Below are 26,357 nucleotides of genomic sequence, written 5' to 3'. Positions count from 1 at the left end.
CGAGACCCCGTTCGAAAGAATTGGGATGGATCTCGTCAGGCCATTAGATCGGTCAGCACGAGGGTACCACTTTATATTAGTCCTGGTGGACTATGCAACGCGATACCCAGAAGCAGTGCCTCTGCGCAATATCTCCGCACGCAGTATTGCGGAGGCACTCTTCCACGTCATCTCCCGAGTTGGAATCCTGAAAGAGATTCTGACTGATCAAGGCACTACATTTATGTCACGGACACTGCGCGAACTGTATGGGTTATTGGGGATTAAGCCGATCCGCACCAGTGTGTATCCCCCACAATCGGACGGTTTAGTAGAACGGTTCAAGCACCCTCAAGAATATTATTAAAAAATTCGTAAGTGAGGACGCATGTAATTGGGATAAGTGGCTCGAGCCCTTGCTGTTCTCAGTGCAAGAGGTCCCCCAAGCCTCCACGGGGTTCTCCCCGTTCGAATTGTTATATGGGCGTAAGCCACGCGGCATCCTAGATGTGCTGCGGGAAAATTGCAATACGTTATGGACCTGCGCGCAAAACTCCACACTCTCACCCACCTAACTCAGGAGAATTTGCGGCAGGCCCAGGAACGGCAAGCCCGCCTGTACAACAAGGGTACGCGCCTTAGAGATTCACTCCAGGAGATAAGGTACTCGTACTGTTGCCCACGTCGAGCTCCAAATTGATCGCCAAGTGGCAAGGACCCTTTGAGGTCACACGGCGAGTCGGGGACGTCGACTATGAGGTGAGGCGAACGGACAGGGGTGGGGCGCTACAGATTTACCACCTCAATCTGCTTAAACTCTGGAACGAGGAGGTCCCCGTGGCGTTGGTGTCGGTAGTTCCGGAGAAGGCGGAGCTGGGGCCGGAGGTTCAAAAAGGGACATTGGCATCACGTACCTCTCCAGTCCCCTGTGGAGACCACCTCTCCCCGACCCAACTCACGGAGGTCGCCCAGTTGCAGCCCGAGTTTTTGGATGTGTTCTCGCCCCTGCCCGGTCACACTAACCTCATAGAGCACCACATAGAGACGCCCCTGGGGGTGGTAGTGCGTAGCCGCCCTTATAGGCTACCCGAACACAAAAAAAAAGGTGGTTCGGGAAGAACTTCAGACCATGCTCGAAATGGGCATCGTCGAAGAGTCCCACAGTGAGTGGAGCAGCCCAGTGGTCTTGGTCCCCAAGACCGACGGGTCAGTCCGGTTCTGTGTGGACTATAGAAAAGTCAACGTGGTGTCTAAACCAACGTGGTGTCTTCGACGCGTACCCAATGCCTCGTATTGATGAGCTGCTCGATCGACTAGGCACGGCTCGCTTTTATTCGACACTGGATTTGACGAAGGGATATTGGCAGATCCCCTTGACTCCACTATCCCGGGAAAAAACGGCCTTTTCCACTCCGTTTGGCTTACACCAATTTGTCACACTTCCTTTTGGGCTGTTTGGGGCGCCTGCTACGTTTCAGCGGCTGATGGACAGGGTCCTCCGGCCCCACGCCACCTACGCGGCCGCATATCTGGACGATATAATCGTTTATAGTAATGACTGGCAGCGGCACTTGCAACACCTGAGGGCCGTCCTTAGGTCGCTGAGGCGGGCGGGTCTCACTGCCAACCCGAAGACATGTGCGATTGGGCGGGTGGAAGTACGGTATCTGGGCTTCCACTTGGGCAATGGGCAGGTGCGTCCCCAAATTAATAAGACAGCAGCGATTGCGGCCTGCCCGAGGCCCAAGACCAAAAAGGGGGTGAGACAGTTCCTGGGGCTGGCTGGCTACTATCGTAGGTTTATACCTAATTATTCGGACGTCACCAGCCCGCTGACTGACCTCACTAAAAAGGGGGCACCAGATCCGGTCCAGTGGACGGAGCAGTGCCAGCGGGCTTTCTCTGAGGTAAAGGCTGCACTGTGTGGGGGGCCACTATTACACTCCCCTGACTTTTCTCTCCCTTTTGTGTTGCAGACCGACGCGTCGGACAGAGGGCTGGGGGCGGTGTTGTCCCAGGAGGTGGAGGGGGAGGACCGCCCCATCCTGTACATTAGCAGGAAGCTGTCGGTGCGTGAGGGGCGCTACAGCACTATCGAAAAAGAATGTCTAGCGATCAAGTGGGCGGTCCTCGCCCTCCATTACTACCTGCTGGGGCGCCCTTTCACCCTCTGTTCAGACCACGCACCCCTCCAGTGGCTCCACCGCATGAAAGATGCCAACGCGCGGATCACCCGTTGGTATCTGGCACTCCAACCCTTCAATTTCAAGGTGGTCCACAGGCCGGGGGCGCAGATGGTCGTGGCGGACTTCCTCTCCCGTCGGGGGGGAGTCGGCTGCGGGCCGGACGGCCGCCCGGCCTGAGTTGGGCGGTGGGGGTATGTGGCAGCGGGGGCGTGGTCAAGCGCCGGTCTGTGACAGGAGGGCGGAGCCAGGGAAGGTGAGTGGCAGAATCACTACACCTGATGGTAATTAACCTGTGTTTGTGTGTCTTCCCAGTAACCGCGCCCTATTTAAGGAGGCAGAGGGAGAGCAGAGGGGACGCTCTTCCCTGGACGAGAACACAGTGCATGTGTGTGTGTGTTTCTCTCCAGTGTTTATTGTTAAAATGAAAAGTGTGGCAATAAAGCCTTCTAGTCACCTTAATCTCTGTCCTGCCGTCCTCTGTGCTCCACCCACACCTAAGGGACATTCTACACCGAGAAATCAAGTTCGGTTCAATTTCAGCCGAATTAAGGTGTATACATGGCATTTAGACCTTCGATTTCAGTCGAGCAACGGCAGAAATTCGATTCTCTCTATGTGCATGTAAATGCACTGACTGTTCACAAAGCGTTACTATCACTGGGGCACCTTGCTCGTTGTTAAAAAACGGCCTACACTTGTGTTGTTTTGGGCTGCTCAAATCGATCAAACCATGAAACTGAAAAGTTTCTTCTGGGTTCCCCATGAAGTGATTAAAAAAAAAGGTGAAAGAACAAATGATTTTACCAAAAAGACAATGAGAAAGGTGGCTCTTGAACCTTTCTCTGTGATGGAGGAGCCGAGTCGAAGAGCGCTCGAGTTTGCAGTGATCACTTCGTGAAAGGTTTGTAAATTCCTCTGATTTATTTCGGATTCGCAAAATCACTTTTCTTGCCATTTCCTGTTATTTCGTGATGTTTTGAAGTTCAGGAGACGCTCAAGTCTTCAGATGTGTTTTTGTTTACTGTTCGAATGTAGTCGCCATATTGTAAACTAACGTACATGTTTTCACTCTATCAGGATGTTCTAGCAATCCTTATAAGGATGATGTAGATTTGGCTCCTACACTGAACTAGAGAGATAAGATAATCGAGACGATCCACATAAACAAAAGCAGAGCTCACGAGTTAACAGCACGAAACTGCTTCCCTGGCCATGCAGTTACAGTGAGCCGTGATAATGTTTCCGTCCTGTTTCACCAATACCCAGGTCTTTAAAGGGGTTTCTGTGGATCTTTGTGAATGATTTACCTGGAAGAGAAGAGCAAGGAGGCTCAAGAATCGAGTGGCTGTGGTTTGTTTACACCCAATACTAAAACTTGTAGTGTGCTAGCAACCATCACGAGGACGCGTACAAAAAGCCCAAAAACTCTACTTACCCAGGCAAAAACAATATAGGATTTATCTTGTAGTGTCCTGATCCCCAGACCTTTAACTCAGCTATATATAAAGAGTTGTACTCTTCCATGCTCTTCCAGGTTTTCATCTGTGTGTCCGTGTAGAACGATCTCAGCAGCACCAGGTAGTTTGAAATGTTAGGGAACTCAACGGATGGATCATTTTTCAACTCATCTGAAAAATCCTTCTTTGTTAATGTGTAAGGATCTAGTCCCATTGCAAAGAGCAACTTTCTGAAGATATCTTGACTGTGCATTGACCTCTAAACTGCGAAAATAGTCAGAGACAGTTTCACTAGCTCTTTACATAACGGCAGACAAATAGGTTTGTCTGACCACCACTTCATTCACCGGAAGTACACTCACTAGCAAAAGTCACGTGACTGAATACAACCCGTTGCCTCGGTAATGTACAGTCAGTGCACTGAACAAGCTGACTCTCAGAGTGGTCAAGATGAACCAAGTACATGTAAGTTTTATTATGGACTTGTTCAAGAAGGAATGTACAGATTGTAATAAAATTGCATACCGTACAACTAATTTTAGTCCTAGAGTATAAAAATTATAATCCATTACTGTATGAACATCATTTATGGTTTTCTGATTGACCTTTTAATTCATACACACACACACACAATAATATATATATACACACACACACATACAAACATACATACTATATATATATATATATATATATATATATATATATATATATATATGTGTGTGTATGTGTATGTGTGTGTGTATATATATATATATATATATATATATATATATATATATATATATATATACACATACACACACACACACATACACACACACATATATATATATATATATATATATATATATGTGTATGTGTGTGTGTGTGTGTGTGTGTATATACACACACACACACACACACACACACACACATACACACACACATATATACACTTTAAAACTTTTTGATGCTTTTCTACACTAATGGCCCTTTTCCACTACCCTTTTTCAGCTCACTTCAGCTCGCTTCAGCCCTACTCAGCACCCAAAACTCGCACGGTTTTGGAGTGGGGCTGAAGTGAGCCGAGTGGGGCTAGGGGCGTGAGCAGACACTCCCCTGTGCACTGATTGGTGAGGAGGAGTGTCCTCACATGCCCACACACGCCCCACGCGCACGCTGGGATCTGTAAACACCGCAAACCCGGAAGAAGAATTACGAGAATTTCTGAAGCCTTATGCGCCTCGCCTCATCTATACGCTCTTGCCAGTATCTGTTGGCGTTGTCGGTGACAACAAGCCACAGCACCAAGACCAGCAACACTAACAACTCCATGTCCTCCATGTTTATTGTTTACTATCCAGGTCGTGAGACTACCACTTAAAAGGTCACTGATGTCACTGTTTGCGCCGCCTAACGACATCACGTGACGTCCACCCACTTTCGCTAACTCCACCCAATGTGTCCACCCACTTCCAGCCAGCACGGTTCAGCGCGGTTGTAGTCGAAATGCAACTCCAACAGCCCCACTCAGCTCGACTCAGCCCAACTCAGCCGCGTTGGTAGTGGAAAAGCGGCATAATTGTGTTGTACTTCATAATACCGTGTGTACTGAGTGAACCTACTGAATTGTTACATTATATAAATAACTGTAGCTCTGATTTAAGCACTAGGGTTAAATAATAACCGTTCTAAGTGTTGTGGTTTTTCCTCACCTTTGATGTGAGGTGCTCCAGAGCTCTCATTTGGACAACATCTACTGGACTACGAGCATGAGAACTTCTCTTATGCTCTCTTTTACACCTGCAGAGACAGACATACACACAACAATTTAACAAGACACCTCATTGTTCAGTATTTAAGCATACTCCATTGTATAATAGCATTATACCTAGAGCAACAATAAAGGCAAACTTGTCTTAAAGCTATCCTGGCTTTCAGATTTTTTAAGTGTAGGTCATAAAAATAATTTTTCCTGGCACCCGATCATTTTTGTTTAGTGGACCGAAAGCTACTGAATTCAAAATCACAGACTTCCAATTTTATTATTATTATTAATTTTATTTATTTTTTTTAATAGAACAATTAATGGATTTTGGGCCACATGGCCCTAAATTCTCAGCTGTTTTTTCCTGCTTCACCATGACCCAATTCAAGATACTACATCATGCATCATGTAGTGGGCTTTCCCTGTTCGTGCAAGGCATTGTGGGATACAAATTTGAAACAGGAGAGAAAAATGGAGGACACAAGTATGCGAATGAAACATGAAAGCCCGACTACAGTAATGGAAAGTGAGAAGAAAAGACGTTATGTTGTGAAGGAAAGGAAACGCAGGCCCAAACTAATAAATATCGGCAGTCAGCGAGCACCTCAGTGTGATCAGTTGTTTGTTTAGCGACAGAATGATGGAACGGTCAGTGCACGGTCAAGGTAAACCAATAGATGGCAGTAATGCAACACTGTGGATGCCAGCTGCTGTAAAACCCAAAAGAAGAAGGTAAACCTGCGCATGCGCACACGGACTTCCTCTGTCTGCTTGACTGCATGAAGCGAGCGATTTCCTGCACATTATTTGCTCAGGAATCTCCTCATATTAAATAACTTCCCAGCCACAGAATGGCCTGTTTTTTTTTTTTTTTTTTTAGATATTGCAGAAATAAACAATGACCAAATTTCAGAGGGAACTAAATTTCACCGATTTTATGAAATCGAAAGGCCGTCTAGCTTTAATTTTCACACTAGGGTTGTAAGGCAATGCTATTATCTGTATCTGTTTAGTGCTCTAAATATTTTTATATCCATCTGTATTTGGATTTAGACCCAAAAGTGGGTGTGGTCTAGTCAGAAAGAGAGACACAGCATATATTTAAAACATTAGTTTAGGTCTATTCCCTTCCTGTTTGTGTAACAGTTAAGGCGTGCTTGTACATTCCAGTCTTTATTATAGCTCAGCTAGAAGAATTTAAAAAAGCAAGTTCGGAATAAAAACACCACTGATGAGACACTACTGGCTCAGTCTAAGCTTTAATGCCTATATACATTTGGTCCAAAAGAGATGCATTCATAATGTGCTGCTACTAAGAATAAACTGTACATCCACACAAAGGGCTTTAATTCATACCAGTAACTATTTAACAACAGGAAATCTTCACATGAACAGCCTGTATGCAAATAGAAAGCGTACAAGAGAAACCGAGAAAGGGAATAAAAAATAAATAAATTAATTTAGGAAAAAAAAAAATCACAAGACTGCATGCACTACGTGTTATAAAACTACTGTATAGCATTTAGACACCTACTGGTGAGTGCTGTAACTGCAAATCTGAGTCTAATTTTCAGGTGTAAAAAAAATTTTACAGATTACTGTGCTTTACTTTTGGGGAAAGCTATTAACGACACTTAACATTCATAAATGTTGACGATCACAAGCTGTATTCACAGAAACGAACAGATGAACAACAATTCACACTCACATTCATGCCTTTGAGCAATTTAGAGTAAATCCATACTTTTAATAATTTAATACTGTTTAATTATAGTTTAATAATTCAAATATCTTTGAACTGTGGGAGGAAACTGGAGTACCCTGACTACTCTAAATTGCCTATAGGTGTGAATGTGAGTGTGGATGGTTGTTTGTCTGTGTTAATCTTTTGGTGGATTAGCAACCTGCCCAGGGTGTACCCCGCCCCTCACCTGAAGTCTGCTGGGATTTGCTCCAGGTTTCCCTGCGACCCTGACGGATAAGCAGTTTAAATAATGGACGGACGGACGGACGGATTACATTTGACTTTTGTTAAAGGCTACTATCTAGTGAATTTTAACCCTGTAATAGGCAGTAGAGAGTTGACAACATGCACTCATCCAGCACACAGTCTCACAACTCATTTTAAGCGGCTTTAGACATAACTTTGATTTACTGTGCCTGAGGGTATGTTTCCTGATGGGCTAATATTGACCAGGTTGTGAGGTTTCAGCAAAATTTCCAGCCCAACTACATCTCAAAACACACACCCTAAATACCTGACATTAGAGCAAAAAATTGAGCATTGGATAAGGGAGAAACAATTTGCTTCTTTTTCTCAACCATACCATAGGAAACAAGGTCACACTATACACAAAAGAAAAATGCAAAACTTCTGACAAAATAATTTCTGCTTAGAATGTAAACAAACCAGCGAAATGACAGTAGCAATTTGTGAAAAATGCAATAATAATTATTGAATTATATATATATATATATATATATATATATATATATATATATACACACACAATTTTTTTATTTATTACACACACACACACACACACACAGCTCAGCGTAAATGAGTCCACCCCCTTTGAAAAGTAACATTTTAAACAATATCGCAATGAACACAATCTCCAAAATGTTAAGACAAAGTTTAATATAACATCTGTTTAACTTATAACGTGAAAGTAAGGTTAATAATATAACTTAGATTACACATTTTTTCAGTTTTACTCAAATTAGGGTGGTGCAAAAATGAGTACACCCCACAACAAAAACTACTACATCTAGTACTTTGTATGGCCTCCATGATTTTTAATGACCGCACCAAGTCTTCTAAGCATGGAATGAACAAGTTGGTGACATTTTGCAACATCAATCTTTTTCCATTCTTCAACAATGACCTCTTTTAGTGACTGGATGCTGGATGGAGAGTGATGCTCAACTTGTCTCTTCAGAATTCCTCATAGGTGTTCGATTGGGTTCAGATCAGGAGACATACGGTACTTGGCCACAATCACTTTCACCCTGTTCTTCTTCAGAAATCCAACAGTGGCCTTAGATCTGTGTTTAGTCATGTTGGAAAAGTGCACAACGACCAAGAGCACGGAGTGATGGTAGCGTCTTCTCATTCAGTATAGAGCAATACATTTGTGAATTCATGATGCCATCAATGAAATGCAGCTCCCTGACACCAGCAGCACTCATGCAGTCCCACATAAGGACACTGCCACCACCATGTTTCACTGTAGGCACCATGCATTTTTCTTTGTATTCCTCACCTTTGCGACGCCATACAGTTTTGAAGCCATCAGTTCCAAAAACATTTATCTTGGTCTCATCACTCCAGAGTATAGAGTCCCAGTAGTCTTCATCTTTGTCAGCATGGGCCCTGGCAAACTCTAGGCGGGCTTTTTTGTGCCTGGGCTTTAGGAGAGGCTTCTTTCGTGGACGGCATCCATGCATGCCATTCCTCTGCAGTGTACGCTGTATTGTGTCACGGGAAATAATCACCCCAGTTTGGCTTTCTACTTCTTTAGATAACTGCAGTGAACTTGCATGCCGATTTTCTTCAACCCTTCTCATGAGAAGACGCTCCTGTCCAGGTGTTAACTTCCGTGGACGACCTGGACATCTCTGTGAGATGGTTGCAGTTCCAGCTTTCTTAAATTTTTGTACCACTTTTGCTACAGTATTCTGACTGATAAGCAAAGCTTTGATGATCATCTTGTAGCCTTCACCTTTGTGGTGTAAAGAAATTATTTTGGGGGGGGAATTCTGAAGAGACAAGTTGAGCATCACACTCCATCCAGCATCCAGTCACTAAAAGAGGTCATTGTTGAAGAATGGAAAAAGATCGATGTTGCAAAATGTCGCCAACTTGTTCATTCCATGCCTAGAGTGTATGGGCGCTGTGTGAGACAGCTGCCTCTCCAGTAGCTCTGTAGTTTTTAGCTCTTTAAACCTCTTTTTTTTTTTTTTACACCTTTTTTACTTTTTTGCTCTTCTTACAAAGATGGTGTGTTTTACTTATATCACATGGATATTTTTAACTTTAACACGCAACCAGGAGCCAGTTTTCTCACTTATTCGAGAGAGGAGCTGCTGGCCCTGAAAACAAATGGGACAAGCCAGGATATGACACCCCATCCCGGCCGAGTTGAGGAGGAAACCCAGGGGCTGCAAAGCTGGAGCTAAGCTAAAGGCTAGGCTAGCGGACAACTGGCAGCGCTACAAACCATCCATTCCCTCCATTATCATGGGGAATGTGAACTCGCTGCCGAATAAAGTCGACGAGCTATCCGCACTGAACAACCAGCGGATTTACCGGGAGAGCAGCTTATTTATCTTTATGGAGACATGACTAACACATCTTGTATCGGATGCTAACGTGGACCTGCGGGGAGTCACTGCTGGGAGAGCCGACAAAGACACTAACACGTGGGAAAAGCAAAGGTGGGGGACTCATCATTTATATTAACAACTGCTGGTGTAACCCGGGACACATCTCCGTAAAGACAGTTTTATGTTGCCCGGACTTGGAGCTGCTAGCCATTAGCCTGCGGCCATATTATCTACCGAGGGAGTTCAGTCACGTGATCACCATCTGTGTCTACATCCCTCTGAGGGCAGCCGCAGCATCTGAGAGGATTCACTCTGTCACAGCAAGGCTGCAGACACAGCACCCTGAGGCATTTATCATCATTTCTGGGGACTTTAATCATGCTACTTTGGACTCTACTTTGGCTGCTTTTTACCAGGCTGTGGATTGTCCAACAAGGAACAACAGGACAATTGACGTGCTGTATCCCACCACTAGGGAAGTCTGACCACAACCTGGTTCTTCTACAGCCGAAGTACACCCCCCTGGTTCAAAGGCAGCCTGCAACAACTAGCTCCATCAGGAGGTGGTCCCCTGAAATGGAAGACGCCCTCAGAGACTGCTCTGACATCACGGACTGGGATGTGCTGCTTAGCCCACACTGAGGACATAGAGGGACTGACACACTGTCTGACAGATTACCTCAACTTCTGTGCAGACATGGTCTCCCCCACTAAGACTGTACGGTGTTACCCTAATAACAAGCCATGGATAACACAGGACGTCAAAGCTGTCCTCAACAGGAAGAAGGCTGCCTTCAGGAGCAGGGATAGGGAGGCGATAAAAGCAGCACAGCACGAGGTGAAACGCTGCATGAGGGAAGCTAAAGACAGCTACAGGAGAAAGGTGGAGCAGAAGCTGAAGGAGAACAGCAGGAGGGAGGTCTGGGAAGGTGTGAAAACCATCACAGGCCACAATACAAGGACAAGAGTCATTGAGAGGACAGTGGAGAGGGCAAACGAGTTGAATGACTTCTTCAAATCGGTTCAACCAGCCCACGTCCCCCCCCACCCTCTCCCTCACTGCAGCCATCTCTCCTTCTTCCCTCAACACACCTCCCCCCAGTCATCATAGCAGCCCCCTCCTCCCCCACCTCAACACAGACTCCTCCATGCATTACTGCAGACCAGGTCAGAGGTCAACTGAGGAAGCTTCACCCCGGGAAAGCAGCAGGCCCAGACAAGGTGTGTCCACGACTACTGAAGACCTGCGCTGATGAACTGGGTGAACCACTCCAACGCATCTTCAACCTCAGCCTGCAGCTGGGGAGAGTGCCAATCCTCTGGAAGACATCATGTATCATTCCAGTTACCAAAAAGAATCGGCCCAGCGAGCTGAACGACTTCCGACCAGTGACACTCACTTCACATCTGATGAAGACATTGGAGCGGCTCTTCCTCAGCCTCCACAGACCCCAGGTACAACATGCCCAGGGCTGTCTGCAGTTTGTGTACCGGGCAGGTGTTGGTGTGGAAGACGCCATCCTCTACCTGCTACATTGAGCCCACTCGCATCTGGATAAGGGAAATGGCACAGTGAGGAGCCTCTTCTTGGACTTCTTGAGTGCCTTCAACACCATCCAGCCCCTATTGCTTCAGGACAAACTGAACAGGATGTGAGTGGACCCCTGCCAGGTCACCTGGATCTCCAGCTACCTCACTGACAGGCCGCAGTACATCAGGCTGAAGGACATCATGTCTGACACTGTAATTAGTAGCACCGGAGCACCCCAGGGCATGGTGCTGGCCCCTCTTCTCTTCACCCTGTACACCACAGACTTCTGCTACAACTCGGAGCTGTCACACATTCAGAAGTTTGTCGATGACACAGCCATCATTGGGTATATCAGTGATGACAGGGAGGAGGCGTATAGGAGCCTGGTGAGGGACTCTGCTGTGTGGTGCAACAGGAACCATCTGCAGCTCAACACCTCGAAGACCAAGGAGCTGGTCATTGACTTTGGGAGGTCCAGACAAAGGTCACGAACAGTTTTGATCAAGGGAGTCGAGGTGGAGGCTGTGGATTCCTACAAGTACCTCGGGCTGTGGCTGGACAGCAAGCTGGACTAGACTTGCAACACCAATCGCTTATACAGGAAGGGACAGAGCAGGCTATACTTCCTTAGGAGGCTGCGGTCCTTTAACATCTGCAGGAAACTCCTGTGGATGTTCTATCAGTCTGTGGTTGCCAGTGTCCTGTTTTACACCGTGGTGTGCTGGGGGGGCAGCACATCCAAGGACACATCCAGGCTGGACAAACTGATCAGGCGGGCTGGCTCTGTGGTCGGCATGAAGCTGGACCCTCTGGTGACGGTGGCAGAGAAGAGGTCTATGGACAAACTATTGAACATCATGGACGATGCCAGTCACCCTCTGCACACCGTCATCAGCAACCAGGGGAGCCTGTTCAGTGACAGAATGCTCCTTCCCAAGTGCAGGATGAACAGACTCAAACTCCTTTGTCCCTCATGCCATCAGACTGTACAACTCCTCTCTGGGGGGGAGGAGGGGTAACAGGAGGACAGAGGACAGGAAGGAGCAGTAGCCTAGCCTAACAGTAAGCAATACCGGACAATTTGCAATATAAAGCGCAATCTTTCCTGCTGCAGCCCCCCCCTTTTCCCCCCTCCCCCTTCCTCTCTTCCCCATATCTTATTTTTTTTATATTTGTATATGTAAATACTTAATTTATTTTAATTTATCTAGAAGACTTCTCTATTTCTTTTCTCTGTTTATCTGTAATGATGCTGCTGGGATCTTAATTTCCCTGAGGGAACCCTCCCAAAGGGATCAATAAAGTTTTATCTAATCTAATCTAATCTATCTAGAAGACTTGGTGCTGTCATTAAAAATCATGGAGGCCATACAAAGCACTAGATGTAATAGTTTTTGTTGTGGGGTATACTCAGTTTTGCACCACCCTAATTTGAGTAAAACTGAAAAAAAAAAAAAAAAAAAGTGTCATCCAAGTTATATTATTAACCTTACTTTCACGTTAAACAGATGTTATATTAAACTTTGTCTTGTCAACATTTTGGAAATTGTTTGTGTTCACTGAGATATTGTTTAAAATGTTACTTTTCAAAGGGGGTGTACTCATTTACGTGGAGCACTACATTATCTCATCTCATTATCTCTAGCCGCTTTATCCTGTTCTACAAGGTCGCAGGCAAGCTGGAGCCTATCCCAGCTGACTACGGGCGAAAGGCGGGGTACACCCTGGACAAGTCGCCAGGTCATCACAGGGCTGACACATAGACACAGACAACCATTCACACTCACACCTACAGTCAATTTAGAGTCACCAGTTAACCTAACCTGCATGTCTTTGGATTGTGGGGGAAACCGGAGCACCCGGAGGAAACCCACGCGGACACAGGGAGAACATGCAAACTCCACACAGAAAGGCCCTCGCCGGCCACAGGGCTCGAACCCGGACCTTCTTGTTGTGAGGCGACAGCGCTAACCACTACACCACCGTGCCACCCGCATGAGAGAGAGAGAGAGAGAGAGAGAGAGAGAGAGAGAGAGAGAGCACGCCTAGTAGTAGAGTAGTCAGAGAGTGCAATTGCTTATATCCAGTGAATGTGGATAGAATAATAAGTGTTATTTATTTTCATTTACTTTAAAGGTCTCCTTGCATGGTTTTTTTCATTAATTGTGCAGTGGTCTCTAGTATGAATGAATGCCCTGTGAGCCGGTTTTGGTGAAAAAAAAAAATGCTGTGGTTCTCCTGTTTCAGGCTGTTCTAGTTTGCTGGAGGAGTGGGTGGCGGGAGAACGGCAGGATTTCAGCTCTTACTCGTTAATATTCATGACATGTAAACGTGTTCCCTCTGATTGGCTAACAGCACTGTAATGCTACCTCCAGTGAGTCAGAACAAGCGGATGTGGGTGTCTTACTACGGCGAGAGAGAAGGAACAAACTGCGAAGGGAAAAATACCGCGCGCTGACGTCATTGAGGTGCAACGTGAGGAAATAAGAAAAATTCAACAAATGTTTGGGTTTTTACTGAACAAACAAACGAATAAAAAGAACGAGTGACTTAAAAAAAAAAGAATGTGGGTGTCTTTGTAAAAACTGTTTTGATTGGCTATTATGGTCTCAACGTCGATGTTTTGACCAATAACAATGTAGATAACATGAATTTTACATCACATTCAACAAGATTTAAACGAGACTAAAGATGGCGACTTACAAATAATGTGTAAACATCGTTGGAGTTAATAAAGTTTGAACAGCATGAAGGAACATACAACCCTGATTCCAAAAAAGTTGGGACAAAGTACAAATTATAAATAAAAACGGAATGCAATGATGTGGAAGTTTCAAAATTCCATATTTTATTCAGAATAGAACATAGATGACATATCAAATGTTTAAACTGAGAAAATGTATCATTTAAAGAGAAAAATCAGGTGATTTTAAATTTCATGACAACAACACATCTCAAAAAAGTTGGGACAAGGCCATGTTTACCACTGTGAGACATCCCCTTTTCTCTTTACAACAGTCTGTAAACGTCTGGGGACTGAGGAGACAAGTTGCTCAAGTTTAGGGATAGGAATGTTAACCCATTCTTGTCTAATGTAGGATTCTAGTTGCTCAACTGTCTTAGGTCTTTTTGTCGTATCTTCCGTTTTATGATGCGCCAAATGTTTTCTATGGGTGAAAGATCTGGACTGCAGGCTGGCCAGTTCAGTACCCGGACCCTTCTTCTACGCAGCCATGATGCTGTAATTGATGCAGTATGTGGTTTGGCATTGTCATGTTGGAAAATGCAAGGTCTTCCCTGAAAGAGATGTCGTCTGGATGGGAGCATATGTTGCTCTAGAACCTGGATATACCTTTCAGCATTGATAGTGTCTTTCCAGATGTGTAAGCTGCCCATGCCACATGCACTAATGCAACCCCATACCATCAGAGATGCAGGCTTCTGAACTGAGCGCTGATAACAACTTGGGTCATCCTTCTCCTCTTTAGTCCGAATGACACGGCGTCCCTGATTTCCATAAAGAACTTCAAATTTTGATTCGTCTGACCACAGAACAGTTTTCCACTTTGCCACAGTCCATTTTAAATGAGCCTTGGCCCAGAGAAGACATCTGCGCTTCTGGATCATGTTTAGATACGGCTTCTTCTTTGAACTATAGAGTTTTAGCTGGCAATGGTGGATGGCATGGTGAATTGTGTTCACAGATAATGTTCTCTGGAAATATTCCTGAGCCCATTTTGTGATTTCCAATCCAGAAGCATGCCTGTATGTGATGCAGTGCCGTCTAAGGGCCCGAAGATCACGGGCACCCAGTATGGTTTTCCGGCCTTGACCCTTACGCACAGAGATTCTTCCAGATTCTCTGAATCTTTTGATGATATTATGCACTATAGATGATGATATGTTCAAACTCTTTGCAATTTTACACTGTCGAACTCCTTTCTGATATTGCTCCACTATTTGTCGGCGCAGAATTAGGGGGATTGGTGATCCTCTTCCCATCTTTACTTCTGAGAGCCGCTGCCACTCCAAGATGCTCTTTTTATACCCAGTCATGTTAATGACCTATTGCCAATTGACCTAATGAGTTGCAATTTGGTCCTCCAGCTGTTCCTTTTTTGTACCTTTAACTTTTCCGGCCTCTTATTGCCCCTGTCCCAACTTTTTTGAGATGTGTTGCTGTCATGAAATTTCAAATGAGCCAATATTTGGCATGAAATTTCAAAATGTCTCACTTTCGACATTTGATATGTTGTCTATGTTCTATTGTGAATACAATATCAGTTTTTGAGATTTGTAAATTATTGCATTCCGTTTTTATTTACAATTTGTACTTTGTCCCAACTTTTTTGGAATCGGGGTTGTACCCCAACCCCCCAAATTAATAAAAAAAATAATAATAATTCTCAATGGATTTGGCATAATATTAAAAGGTCGTTTTTTACTCAGAAAAAGCGGAAAACTCTCATCCCTGCCTAGCTTGTGACCATGTCATGCATGCTAACATGGAGAACATGAACATGCTATTTTGTAATAAAAACCTTCGAACAAAAAGTTCACGTTTTACTTACAGCTTGTGAGCTGGTGGTCGATCGTCTTGACGGCACAGATCCAGGGATTAAATGCAACCTCGAAGCAAAACCACTACTGAAGGCACCGAAGTTTGAAAAGTCACTGTGGTTGCAATGATCAGAACACAGTACTAACACTGCATTATACTTCGCTGGTGGTGTTCCAAAGATGAATTCCAACCATTTATTCTTCACCTCTTCTATCTTGGGCAAGAAATGCAATGTTGATGTCTTACTGCCACAAATAACACAGGCACGAACTTGTTCAGACATGTTTTCAACTTGCTGTTAGGTCCTCTTCGTTAGCTACTGACGAAATGGGTTCTGCTCAATGTTGCCAGATACTGCTGACGTTTTCCAGCCCAAAATATGTTCAAATCCGCCAAAATGCACTTAAAACCACCCAATCTGGCAACACTGGCTCTGCTATCTCTCCTCGCGCTTAAATCCGAACTTCCGTCCTGTGGGCGGTCGCAAGCCAAGGTAGGCAAGGCCATGAATACTAATTTACGAAGTGATGTAAGATCGTAGGGCTTTTTCAGATCCACTCATTTTTCCGATTATTTTCTTTCATGAGCTAATACAGAGAATAGGAGTAGAATTACATTTTCACATGCAGCATGCATATGCAACTCGGAGTGAACTATGGTATTTCAAAAAGAGCCAGTATTAAACGTTTTTGGTGGAAGGGCACCTTTAAGGCTATCTGTTCCTATACTTTTGCTCAACTAAAACTGGGTGGTCTGCCATCAAAGGTGCCATGTTTCTAAGTTGTTTAACCCATCTAGATGTAAATACTAGGAAATTAAAGCTGATCTATAGTCTCATATTCATCTTTTGATCTCAAATCCAAATGTCTTCAACAATTCACCTTGCCATTCCAATAGTTTCAGAGGGGACTATATATTGTGGCGCTCCTATTCTTCTGCCCTGAAAGATAATATCCATCCATTTTCTACCACTTATCCAGATCCAGGTCACAGGGGTAGCAACCTAAGCAGAGCAGTCCAGACTTCCCTCTCCCCGGCCACCTTCACCAGCTCTTCCAGGGGAATACCGAGGCGTTCCCAGACCAGTCGAGAGATGTAATCTCTCCAGCGTGTCCTGGGTCTGCCCCAGGCTCTCCTCCCAGTGGGGCATGCCCAGAGAACCTCCCTTGGGAGGCATCCAGGGGGCATCCTAACAAGGTACCCGAACCACCTCAACTGACTCTTTTCGATGTGGAGGAGCAGCGGTTCTACTCAGTCTCTCCCGAATGGCCAAGCTTCTCACCCTGTCTCTAAGGGAGAGCCCAGCCACCCTGTGGAGAAAACTCATTTCTACCACTTGTATCTGCGATCTCATTCTTTCAGTCAATACCCACAGCTCATGACCATAGGTGAGAGTGGGAACGTAGATGGACCAGTAAATTGAGAGCTTTGCCTTTTGGCTGAGCTCTCTCTTTACCACAACAGACTGGTTTAGCGTCCGCATCACTGCTAACGCTACCCTGATCCGTCTGTCCAACTCCCGCTCCCCCTTGCCCTCACTTGTGAACAAAACCCTGAGATACTTAAACTCCTCCACTTTAGGTAGCAACTCCCCCGACCCAAAGTAGGCACTCTACCCGTTTCCAGCTGAGTGCCATGGCCCCAAACTGGAGGTTCTGATCCTCATCCCAGCCGCTTCGCACTCGGCTGCAAACCATCCCAGCGTATGCTGTAAGTCACAGGTTGATGAAGCCAACAGGACCGCATCATCCGCAAAAAGCAGAGACGTGATCCTGATTCCACAAAACTGGACAGCCTCCACCCTTTGGCTGTGCCTAGAAATTCTGTCCATAAAAGTTATGAACAGAACCGGTGACAAAGGGTAGCCCTGGTGGAGTCCCACATGCACCGGTAACAAGTCTGACTTACTGCCAGCAACACGAACCAAACTCCTGCTCCAGTTATGCAGGGTTCAAATGGCCCGCAGTAGTGGGCCCTGAACCCCAGACTCACGAAGCACCCCCCACAAGGCACCACAAGGGACACAGTCGTAAGCCTTCTCCAGGTCCACAAAACACATGTGGACCGGTTGGGCAAACTCCCATGCACCCTCCAGTACCCCTGCAAGGGTAAAGAGCTAGTTCAGTGTTCCACTACCAGGACAAAAACCGCATTGTTCCTCCTGAATCCAAGGTTCAACTATCGACCGGACTCTCCTCTTCAGCACCCCAGCACAGGCTTTCCCAGGGAGGCTGAGAAGTGTGATCCCCCATAGTTGGAACACACTCTCCGGTCCCCCTTTTTAAAAAGGGGGACCACCACCCCAGTCTGCCAATCCAGAGGCACTGTCCCTGACCTCCACACAATGTTGAAGAGGCATGTCAGCCAAGACAGCCCAACAACATTCAGTGCCTTCAGGAACTCAGGACGAATCTCATCCACCCCCGCAGCCCAGCCACCAATGAGCTTTTTAACCATCTCGGCAACCTCAGCCCCTGTCCTCCCAAGCAACCTCAGACTGCATCCTCCTTGGACAATATGAAGGTGGGATTGAGGAGATCCTCAAAGTATTCCTTCCACCACCAGACAATGTCCCCAGCACTCTATCCTCACTGTAAACAGTAGGGACAGAGCACTGCTTTCCCTTCCTGAGCCACCGGATGGTTTGCCAGAATCTCTGAGGCCAACCGAAAATCATTTTCCATAGCCTCACCAAACTCCTCCCACACCTGAGTTTTTGCTTCAGTGACCACCAGAGCCACATTCAGCTTGGCCCATCGGTATCTGTGAGCTGCCTCTGGAGACCCACAGGCTAACAAAGCCCAATAGGATGACTCCTTCAGCTTGACGGCTCCCCTCACCACAGGTGTCCACCACCAGGTTCAGGGATTACCGCCACGACAGGCACCAACAACCTTGCAGCCACAGCTCTGCACGGTCACCTCAGCAATGGAGGTGTGCAACATGGTCCACTCAGACTCAATGTCCCCATCCTCCCCTGGTATGCAGTTGAAGCTCTGCCAGAGGTGGCAGTTGAAGATCTGATGGACAGGAGCCTCCGCCAGATGTTTCCAGCATACCCTCACTACACGTTTGGGCCTACCAGGTCTGTCCGGCCTCCTCTCCCACCATCTGATCCAGCTCGCCACCAGGTAACGATCAGTTGACAGCTCTGCTCCTCTCTTCACCCGAGTGTCCAAAACATACAGTCGTAGATCAGATGAAACGACTACAAAGTCAATCATCGATCTCCGGCCTAGGGTGTCCTCGTGCCACGTGCACTTATGGACACCCTTATGCTCAAACATGGTGTTTATTATGGCCAAACAGTGTGTGGCACACAAGTCCAACAACAAAACACCACTCGGGTTTAGATCAAGCAGGCTCTTCCTCCCAATCACACCCCTCCAGGTCTCACAGTCATTGCCCATGTGAGCACTGAAGTCCCCCAGTAAAACAATGGAGTCCCGTCGTGGTGCACTGTCTAGCGCCCCACTCAAGGATTCCAAGAAGGCCGGGTACTCTGAACTACCATTTGGCGCGCAAGTGCAAATGACAGAGACCGTTCCCCGACCCGAAGGCACAGGGAAATGACCCTCTCATTCACTGGGGAGAACTCCGATGTTAGCACACCGAACTGGGGGCCAACCAATAGCCCCACCCCTGCCCAGTGCCGCTCACCCTTGACAACTCCAGCATAGAAAAGAGTCCAACCCCTCTCCAGGAAATTGGTTTCAGAACCCAAGCTATGCGTTGAGGTGAGCCCAACTATATCGAGTGGTACAGACTAGATCTCACGCACAAGCTCAGGCTCCTTTCCCACCAGAGAGGTGACATTCCATGTCCCAAAAGCCAGTTTTGTCAGCCGGAGATCAGTACGCCAGGGCCTCCGCCTTTGGTTGCTACCTGATCCACAGTGCACTGGACCCTTATGGCACCTCCTGTGGGTGGTGGGTCCACAGGAGAGTGGTTCCGTGTTGCTCATTCGGACATAGGCCCGGCCACCAGGCACTCACCAATGAGCCCCTCCCCCAGGTCCGGCTCCAGGGTGGGGCCCCGGTATCCGTATCCCTTGTCTGGGCAAGGGCACTTGGATACCTGCTTTTCCTCTCATAAGGGTCATTCTGAACCACTTTTTGTCTGACCTCTCATCTAGGACCTGTTTGCCTTGGGAGACCCTACCAGGGGCAAATGCCCCCAACAACATAGCTCCTAGAATCCCTGAGGCACTCAAACCCCTCCACCACGTTAAGGTGGCAATTCAAGGAGGGGGAAAGATAAAGGTGGTGGTGCATGGCTGTTCTTATTTGGTGGAGTGATTTGTCTGGTTAATTCCGATAATGAATGAGACTCTGGCATGCTAAATAGTTATGCAGCCCCTCACAGCTGGCATCCCAAACTTCTTAGAGGGACAAATGTCATTCAGCCACCTGAGCTGGAGAAATATAATATAATTGATATAAAAAGATAATATAATCAAATAGCTTTCATTTAGTACTCACGGTTTAGGGCTGGCCACAGGGAGCTGAGGATGAGGTGCCACGCGTAAGAGAAGACTCACTCCATTTTGCCACTGGCTCTGTTTTCTAAATTCACAGCTTTGGGCTTCACACTCTTTAAAAGAGAACTGGTACACCGTTTCAGAGTCTTCAAACACTGCCTGCCTTTCCACTGGAACACACAGTATTACTCAGTGTGAATGTGTGTGCCTGAGACATCTAAAGATATGTCCAGAGAATTTAACAGATTTATATGATGCACATGTTATACAGTGTCTTGCAAAAGTATTCATCCCCCTTGGTGTTTGTCTTGTTTTGTTGCATTACAAGCTGGAATTAAAATGGATTTTTGGGGGGTTAGCACCATTTGATTTACACAACATGCCTACCGGTGCAAACTGTTGTTTTATTGTGACACAAACGATAATTAAGATGAAAAAACAGAAATCTGGAGTGTGCACACGTATTCACCCCCTTTCGTATGAAACCTCTAAATAAGAGCTGGTCCAACCAATTCACTTCATAAGTCACATAATTAATTGATTAAGAGCCACCTGTGTGCAGTCAAAGTGTCACATGATCTGTCACATGTCTGTATAAATCAACCTGTTCTGGAAGGACCCTGACTCTGCAACACTACTAAGCAAGCAACATAAGAAACAAGGAGCACTCCAAACAGATCAGAGACAAAGTTGTGAAGAAGTATAGATCAGGGTTGGATCATAAAAAATGTCCCAAACTTTGAATATCCCACAGAGCACCATTAAATCCATTATAGCAAAATGGAAAGAAAATGGCACCACTACAAACTTGACAAGAGAATGCCCCGCCCACCAAAACTCACAGACTGGACAAAGAAGGCATTAATCAGAGATGCAACAAAGACAACACTGAAGGAGCTGCAAAGATTCACAGCGGAGATCGGAGTATCTGTCCATAGGACCGCTTTAAGCCATACACACCACAGAGTGGAACTTTATGGAAGAGTGGCCAGAAAAAAGTCATTACTTAAGAAAATGTGTTTGGAGTTGGCCCAGCAGCCTGTGGCAGACTCCCCAAACACATGGAAGAAGATTCTCTGGTCAAATGAGACTAAAATTGATCTTTTTGGCCATCATGGGAAATGCCATGTGTGACGCAAACCCAACATCCTGAGAACACCATTCCTACAGTGAAGCATGGAATCTTCACTGTAGGAAGAATCTTGCTGTTGGGATGTTTTTCATCTACAGGGACAGGAAAGCTGGTCAGGACTGAAGGAAAGCTGGATGGCACTAAATACAGAGCAGTTCTGGAGGAAAACCTGTTTGAGGCAGCCAGAGGTTTGAGACTGGGACGAAGGTTCACGTTCCAGCAGGACAATAACCCTCAAACATACTGCTAAAGCTACACTGGAGTGGTTTAAAGGGAAATATTTAAATGCCTTGGAATGGTCTAATCCAAGCCCAGACCTCAATCCAATTGAGAATCTGTGGCATAACTTGAAGATTGCTGTACACCAACGCAACCCGTCTAACTTGAAGGAGTTGGAGCAGTTTTGCCTTGAGAAATGGGCAAAAATCCCAGTGGCTAGATGTGATAAGCTAATAGAGACATATCCCAAGGGACTTGCAGCTCTAATTGCAGCAAAAGGTGGCTCCACAAAATCTTGGCTTTTTTTTTTGGGGGGGGGGGGGGGGGGGGTAGGGGTGTGTGAATACCTATACACACTCCAGATTTTAGTTTTTTCCATCTTTAATTATTGGTTGTGTCACAATAAAACAACAATTTTCATCTTTAAAAGTTGTATGCATGTTGTGTAAATCGAATGGCGCTAACCCACCAAAAATCCATTTTAACTCCAGCTTGTAATGCGACAAAACAGAACAAACACCAAGGGGGATGAATACTTTTGCAAGACACCGTATAACAATTAATAATTATACATATTTATAAAAGGCATTACAATCTTGATTGAACTGTATAAGTGAAGGGGATGCAAACATCCCTCATTCAAAAATATTTACTACTATGGTAAAAGCTAGCATTACCATCTGCTTTGAGTTATTGTTATGTGACATTATTATTATTCAGTGTGTATGATTGGGTCAAAGCATCCACATTTCTACTGAAGAAGTGGTCTGGTAGAAGTGTTGGCTGAGTTCAGGTATTATATTTTTGATTATTTACCTTTGGTGACCCATCTTTGAAGAAATATCTCAGAATATTACATTACATTACAGGCATTTAGCAGATGCTCTTATCCAGAGTGATGTACAACATACCCAGAGCGATGTACAACATACCCAGAGCAGCCTGGGGAGCAGTTGTGGGTTAGGTGCCTTGCTTAAGGGCACTTCAGCCAGTCCAGGGAATCAAACTGGGAATATTTTTGGTCCCAAAGCTCCTTCTCTAACCATTAAGCCATGGCTTCCCCCATGAAAATATCCCAGGACATCATGCTTCTGAAGGCCTGTGTAATATTCTACCAGTCTTAATATGTTTTGCAATGTGCCTCATATTACCTGAATTCACATTACACCTTTCAGTTTCACACCTTCAACATTCAGAAAGTGCTAAGACATTCTTGTGAACAAATATAACTTGCTTTACCCTGTGAAGCTCATTTCACTCTATTGCCTTAATGAATTGTCATAATAATAGCCTAACTGAATTATGAATAATGGTTATTATGAATTGTCATAATAATAACCATGCCTCACTTATTTGACAATTACATCAGGCTTCGCTAGCTAGCCAAAAATTTGGTTCATCTTGCAATGACCTTTGAACATTACCACCACCTTGAATTTTTTTTTTTTTTTGTAATAATTAAACCACATGAAGCAAGTTTCCTGCATATACCTGAAAGCAGGATGCCCAGCTCCAGCAAAACATTCCAGACTCTAGCAGCTGCATTTCTGTTCTTTACAAACACACACTGCTCCAGCAGCCACTGCACCAGCTCCTGTCCTATAAAACTCCTTCTGTTGGATAAAAAAACAAAAGGAGGGTTACAAAACAAAGAGACACCACATGGTTACTTGAACCCATGTGTCAGAGGTCAAACCATAAACAAACCATTAACACAAACCTATATATTACTTTCAATATGGGGTCAGTTAAACATGCTGATTATCATTTAAGTTTTATCTAAACTTACTTGATGATTCTGGATAATTTCACATGGGCTTTCCAGTTTTCTTGTCCATTAGATAAATAAGCATTTCTGAGTGCATGACCAGCACAAGACACATTTTGCACACAAACCTACAACACAGAGAAAGAATATTAATACTGGAAATACGAGTAGAGCAAAAGACAACAAATGTCATGTTCTTTGAAGATGTGTTTTTTCTCAGTCTGGTGTATGGACGGCAAAAGAACTGAAACAAACCCGATTCCATGACCCATACTAGTGCATCTCAGACAATTAGAATCTCATGAAAAAGTTCAATATTTTCCATCAGTTATTTAAGAAAGTGAAAATCTAATATATTCTGGACTCGTTACACATAAACTAAAATGTTCCAAGCATTTTTCTATTTCAAATTATGATAATTACAGCACAAAAATAACCCCCTCAAAATATGACAATATTTAATTTCAAGTTTGAGTAAACAGTATAAATAGCATGTATCTCTCGGTCTAGTTCAGAACACGCAACCACAATCATGGGGAAGACTGCTGACTTAACAGTTGTCCAGAAGACAGAGGGTAAGCCACAGAAGGTCATTGCTGAAAAGGCTGTCTGGAAAAGGTGCACAAGCAACAGGGATGACCGCAGCCTTGAAAAGATTGTCAAGAAAAGTCGATTCAAGAACATGGGAGAGCTTCACAAGGAGTGGACTGAGGCTAGTGTCAGTACATCATCAAGAGCCACCACGCATAGACGTCTTCAGGAAAGGGGCTACAACTGTCTCATTCCTAATATCAAGCCACTCCTGAACCAGAGACAATGTCAGAAGAGTCTACCCTGGGCTAAAGAGAGAAAGAACTGGACTGTTGCTCAGTGGTCCAAAGTCCTCTTTTCAGATGAAAGTAAATTTTGCATTTTATTTGGAAATCAAGGTCCGAGAGTCTGGAGGAAGAGTGGAGAGGCACAGAATCCAAGGTGTTTGAAGTCCAGTGTGAAGTTTCCGCAGTCTGTGATGATTTGGGGTGCCATGTAACCTGCTGGTGTTGGTCCACTGTGTTTTATCAAGTCCAAAGTCAATGCAGCTGTCTACCAGGAGATTTTAGAGCAGTTCATGCTTCCATCTGCTGACAACCTTTATGGAGATGCCATTTTCCTTTTCCAGCAGGACTTAGCACCTCCCCACAGTGCCAAAACTACTACCAAATAGTTTGCTGACCATGATATTACTGTGCTTGATTGGCCAGCCAACTCACCTGACCTGAACCCCATAAATTCTATATGGGGTATTGTCAAGAGGAAGATGAGAAACCCCTGACCCAAAAATACAGAAGAGCTGAAGGCCACTATCAAACCAACCTGGGCTTCAATAAAACCTCAGCAGTGCCACAGGCTGATCGCCTCCATGCCACGCCACACTGATGCAGTAATTCATGGTAAAGGAGCCCCACCCAAGTATAGAGTGTATAAATGAACCATACTTTTCAGAAGTTGGACATTTCTATATTGTAAATCCTTTTTTGACTGATCTTAAGAAATACTTGAATCATTCGAGATACTGGATTTCTGATTTTCATGAGCTATAAAAGCTTGAAATATTTCACTTTATGTGGAATGAATATGGAATATATGAAAATTTACCTTTTTGAATTAAATTAGAAAATAAATGAACTTTTTCAGGATATTCTAACTGTTTAAGATGCACTCATATGTACATGCACATGCTGACGTTAGTTCCTCCGAAGTTATGTGAGATATGTAAGATAATCATCTTGATTTCAGATATATTCACAAGTATGCTGATTAACATGATACAAACAACAAAGACAAGTCCAAACTTGCTGATGTGTAATTGGACATATCCAAGAAAGCCAACCAGAATTTCAGGTCACGCGAGGACCAAAAACAATAATGGCGTACAAAAATGCTTGCTTTACCTTGTGTCTGGTGTCTGAGAGGAGACAGCTGATGGTTTCAGGTGGCTGCTCCTCTGATGCAATCTGTCAAGGAGAAACAGAGGCTAAAAGCTATATAAACAATGGCTCTGTCTCCTTGAACAATATACACTGTCTGTTGTGTCTTAAATTAAAACTCTGCGTCATACAGTAGTTAATTTTTAAAACACAGCCAGCTTCTCCTAACTAGCTACCCCATTCACAAATGTGACAAATGATGAAAAAATGTTTTACGGTATGGTCACAGCTAACGTGCAGTAATAGTTCATAGATAAAATAATTAGGCTGAACCCCTAAACCCCTTAACCTGGGTCAGACTTACATTCTTCACTCTTGTATGTAAATGCATACCTTTAATATTATTTTCAGAGCAAGTCATCATAGTTACTGAATAATGTGACTTATTCACGAGTTTGCTAACTGCTCTGTGTCTCTCATGTAATGCATTGTAATTCATTCACGATTTTCTTTCACGGTGTTACCCATTAATGCAGTGCTCATATTCTGAATGCAATATTAGCTGTAGATTACTGAACTTCACACTATAAAGTGTCAATCACTGCATTGGAAAATCACACCAAGTAGGTTTCCATAAAGTTTACATACTCAAATTCGGTATACAATAAATAATAATAATAATAATAATAATAATAATAATAATAATAAATAATAATAATAATAATAATAATTTTAAAAATGGTTTGATATGTTATTTCTAAAGTAAGTAATAATTACAGATAAACTAAGGATTACTTACTAATCACAAACTTCTAAAATGCTGTCTTGTCGACCTATTAAGGATGAGGTGACCAGATTTCTGAGAAGAAAACCGGGGACATTTTCGGTTTGGCAGTTAAAATATCGTTAATATGTTTTCATCTTTGTAATAAAAAGGGGGTATTTCTGGTTTTCATGTATTTTGTTCATGCATTGCATTAAAAGTGGGATTTTCCTCACTGAGTGCACTGTAGTTCGATTCTGCAACTGCTTTAGGTTAACATTAATTAAAGACAATG

At 44.5% G+C, this 26,357-nt stretch overlaps 1 protein-coding gene across 2 annotated transcripts in view; it reads right to left on the bottom strand.

Annotated features, from left to right (window-relative positions):
- The window catches only part of rapgef5b (Rap guanine nucleotide exchange factor (GEF) 5b), a 142,074-nt gene that overhangs the window by 104,302 nt on the left and 11,415 nt on the right, over window positions 1-26,357 (bottom strand). For both annotated transcript variants that reach the window (XM_060921779.1, XM_060921778.1), the window contains exons 2-6: window positions 25,324-25,386; window positions 23,414-23,520; window positions 23,116-23,237; window positions 20,275-20,443; window positions 5,320-5,407 (exon numbers count right to left, since the gene is read on the bottom strand). In XM_060921779.1, coding sequence (XP_060777762.1) covers window positions 5,320-5,407; window positions 20,275-20,443; window positions 23,116-23,237; window positions 23,414-23,520; window positions 25,324-25,386 — 549 coding nt within the window. The remainder of the gene's footprint in view (window positions 1-5,319; window positions 5,408-20,274; window positions 20,444-23,115; window positions 23,238-23,413; window positions 23,521-25,323; window positions 25,387-26,357) is intronic.

This window comes from Neoarius graeffei, chromosome 5 (genome assembly GCF_027579695.1).
Source record: "Neoarius graeffei isolate fNeoGra1 chromosome 5, fNeoGra1.pri, whole genome shotgun sequence".
Classification (NCBI taxonomy): Eukaryota; Metazoa; Chordata; class Actinopteri; order Siluriformes; family Ariidae; genus Neoarius; species Neoarius graeffei.
The sequence above is the reverse complement of the archived record's forward strand: the minus strand, read 5'-3'. Positions and strand labels throughout refer to the sequence as shown.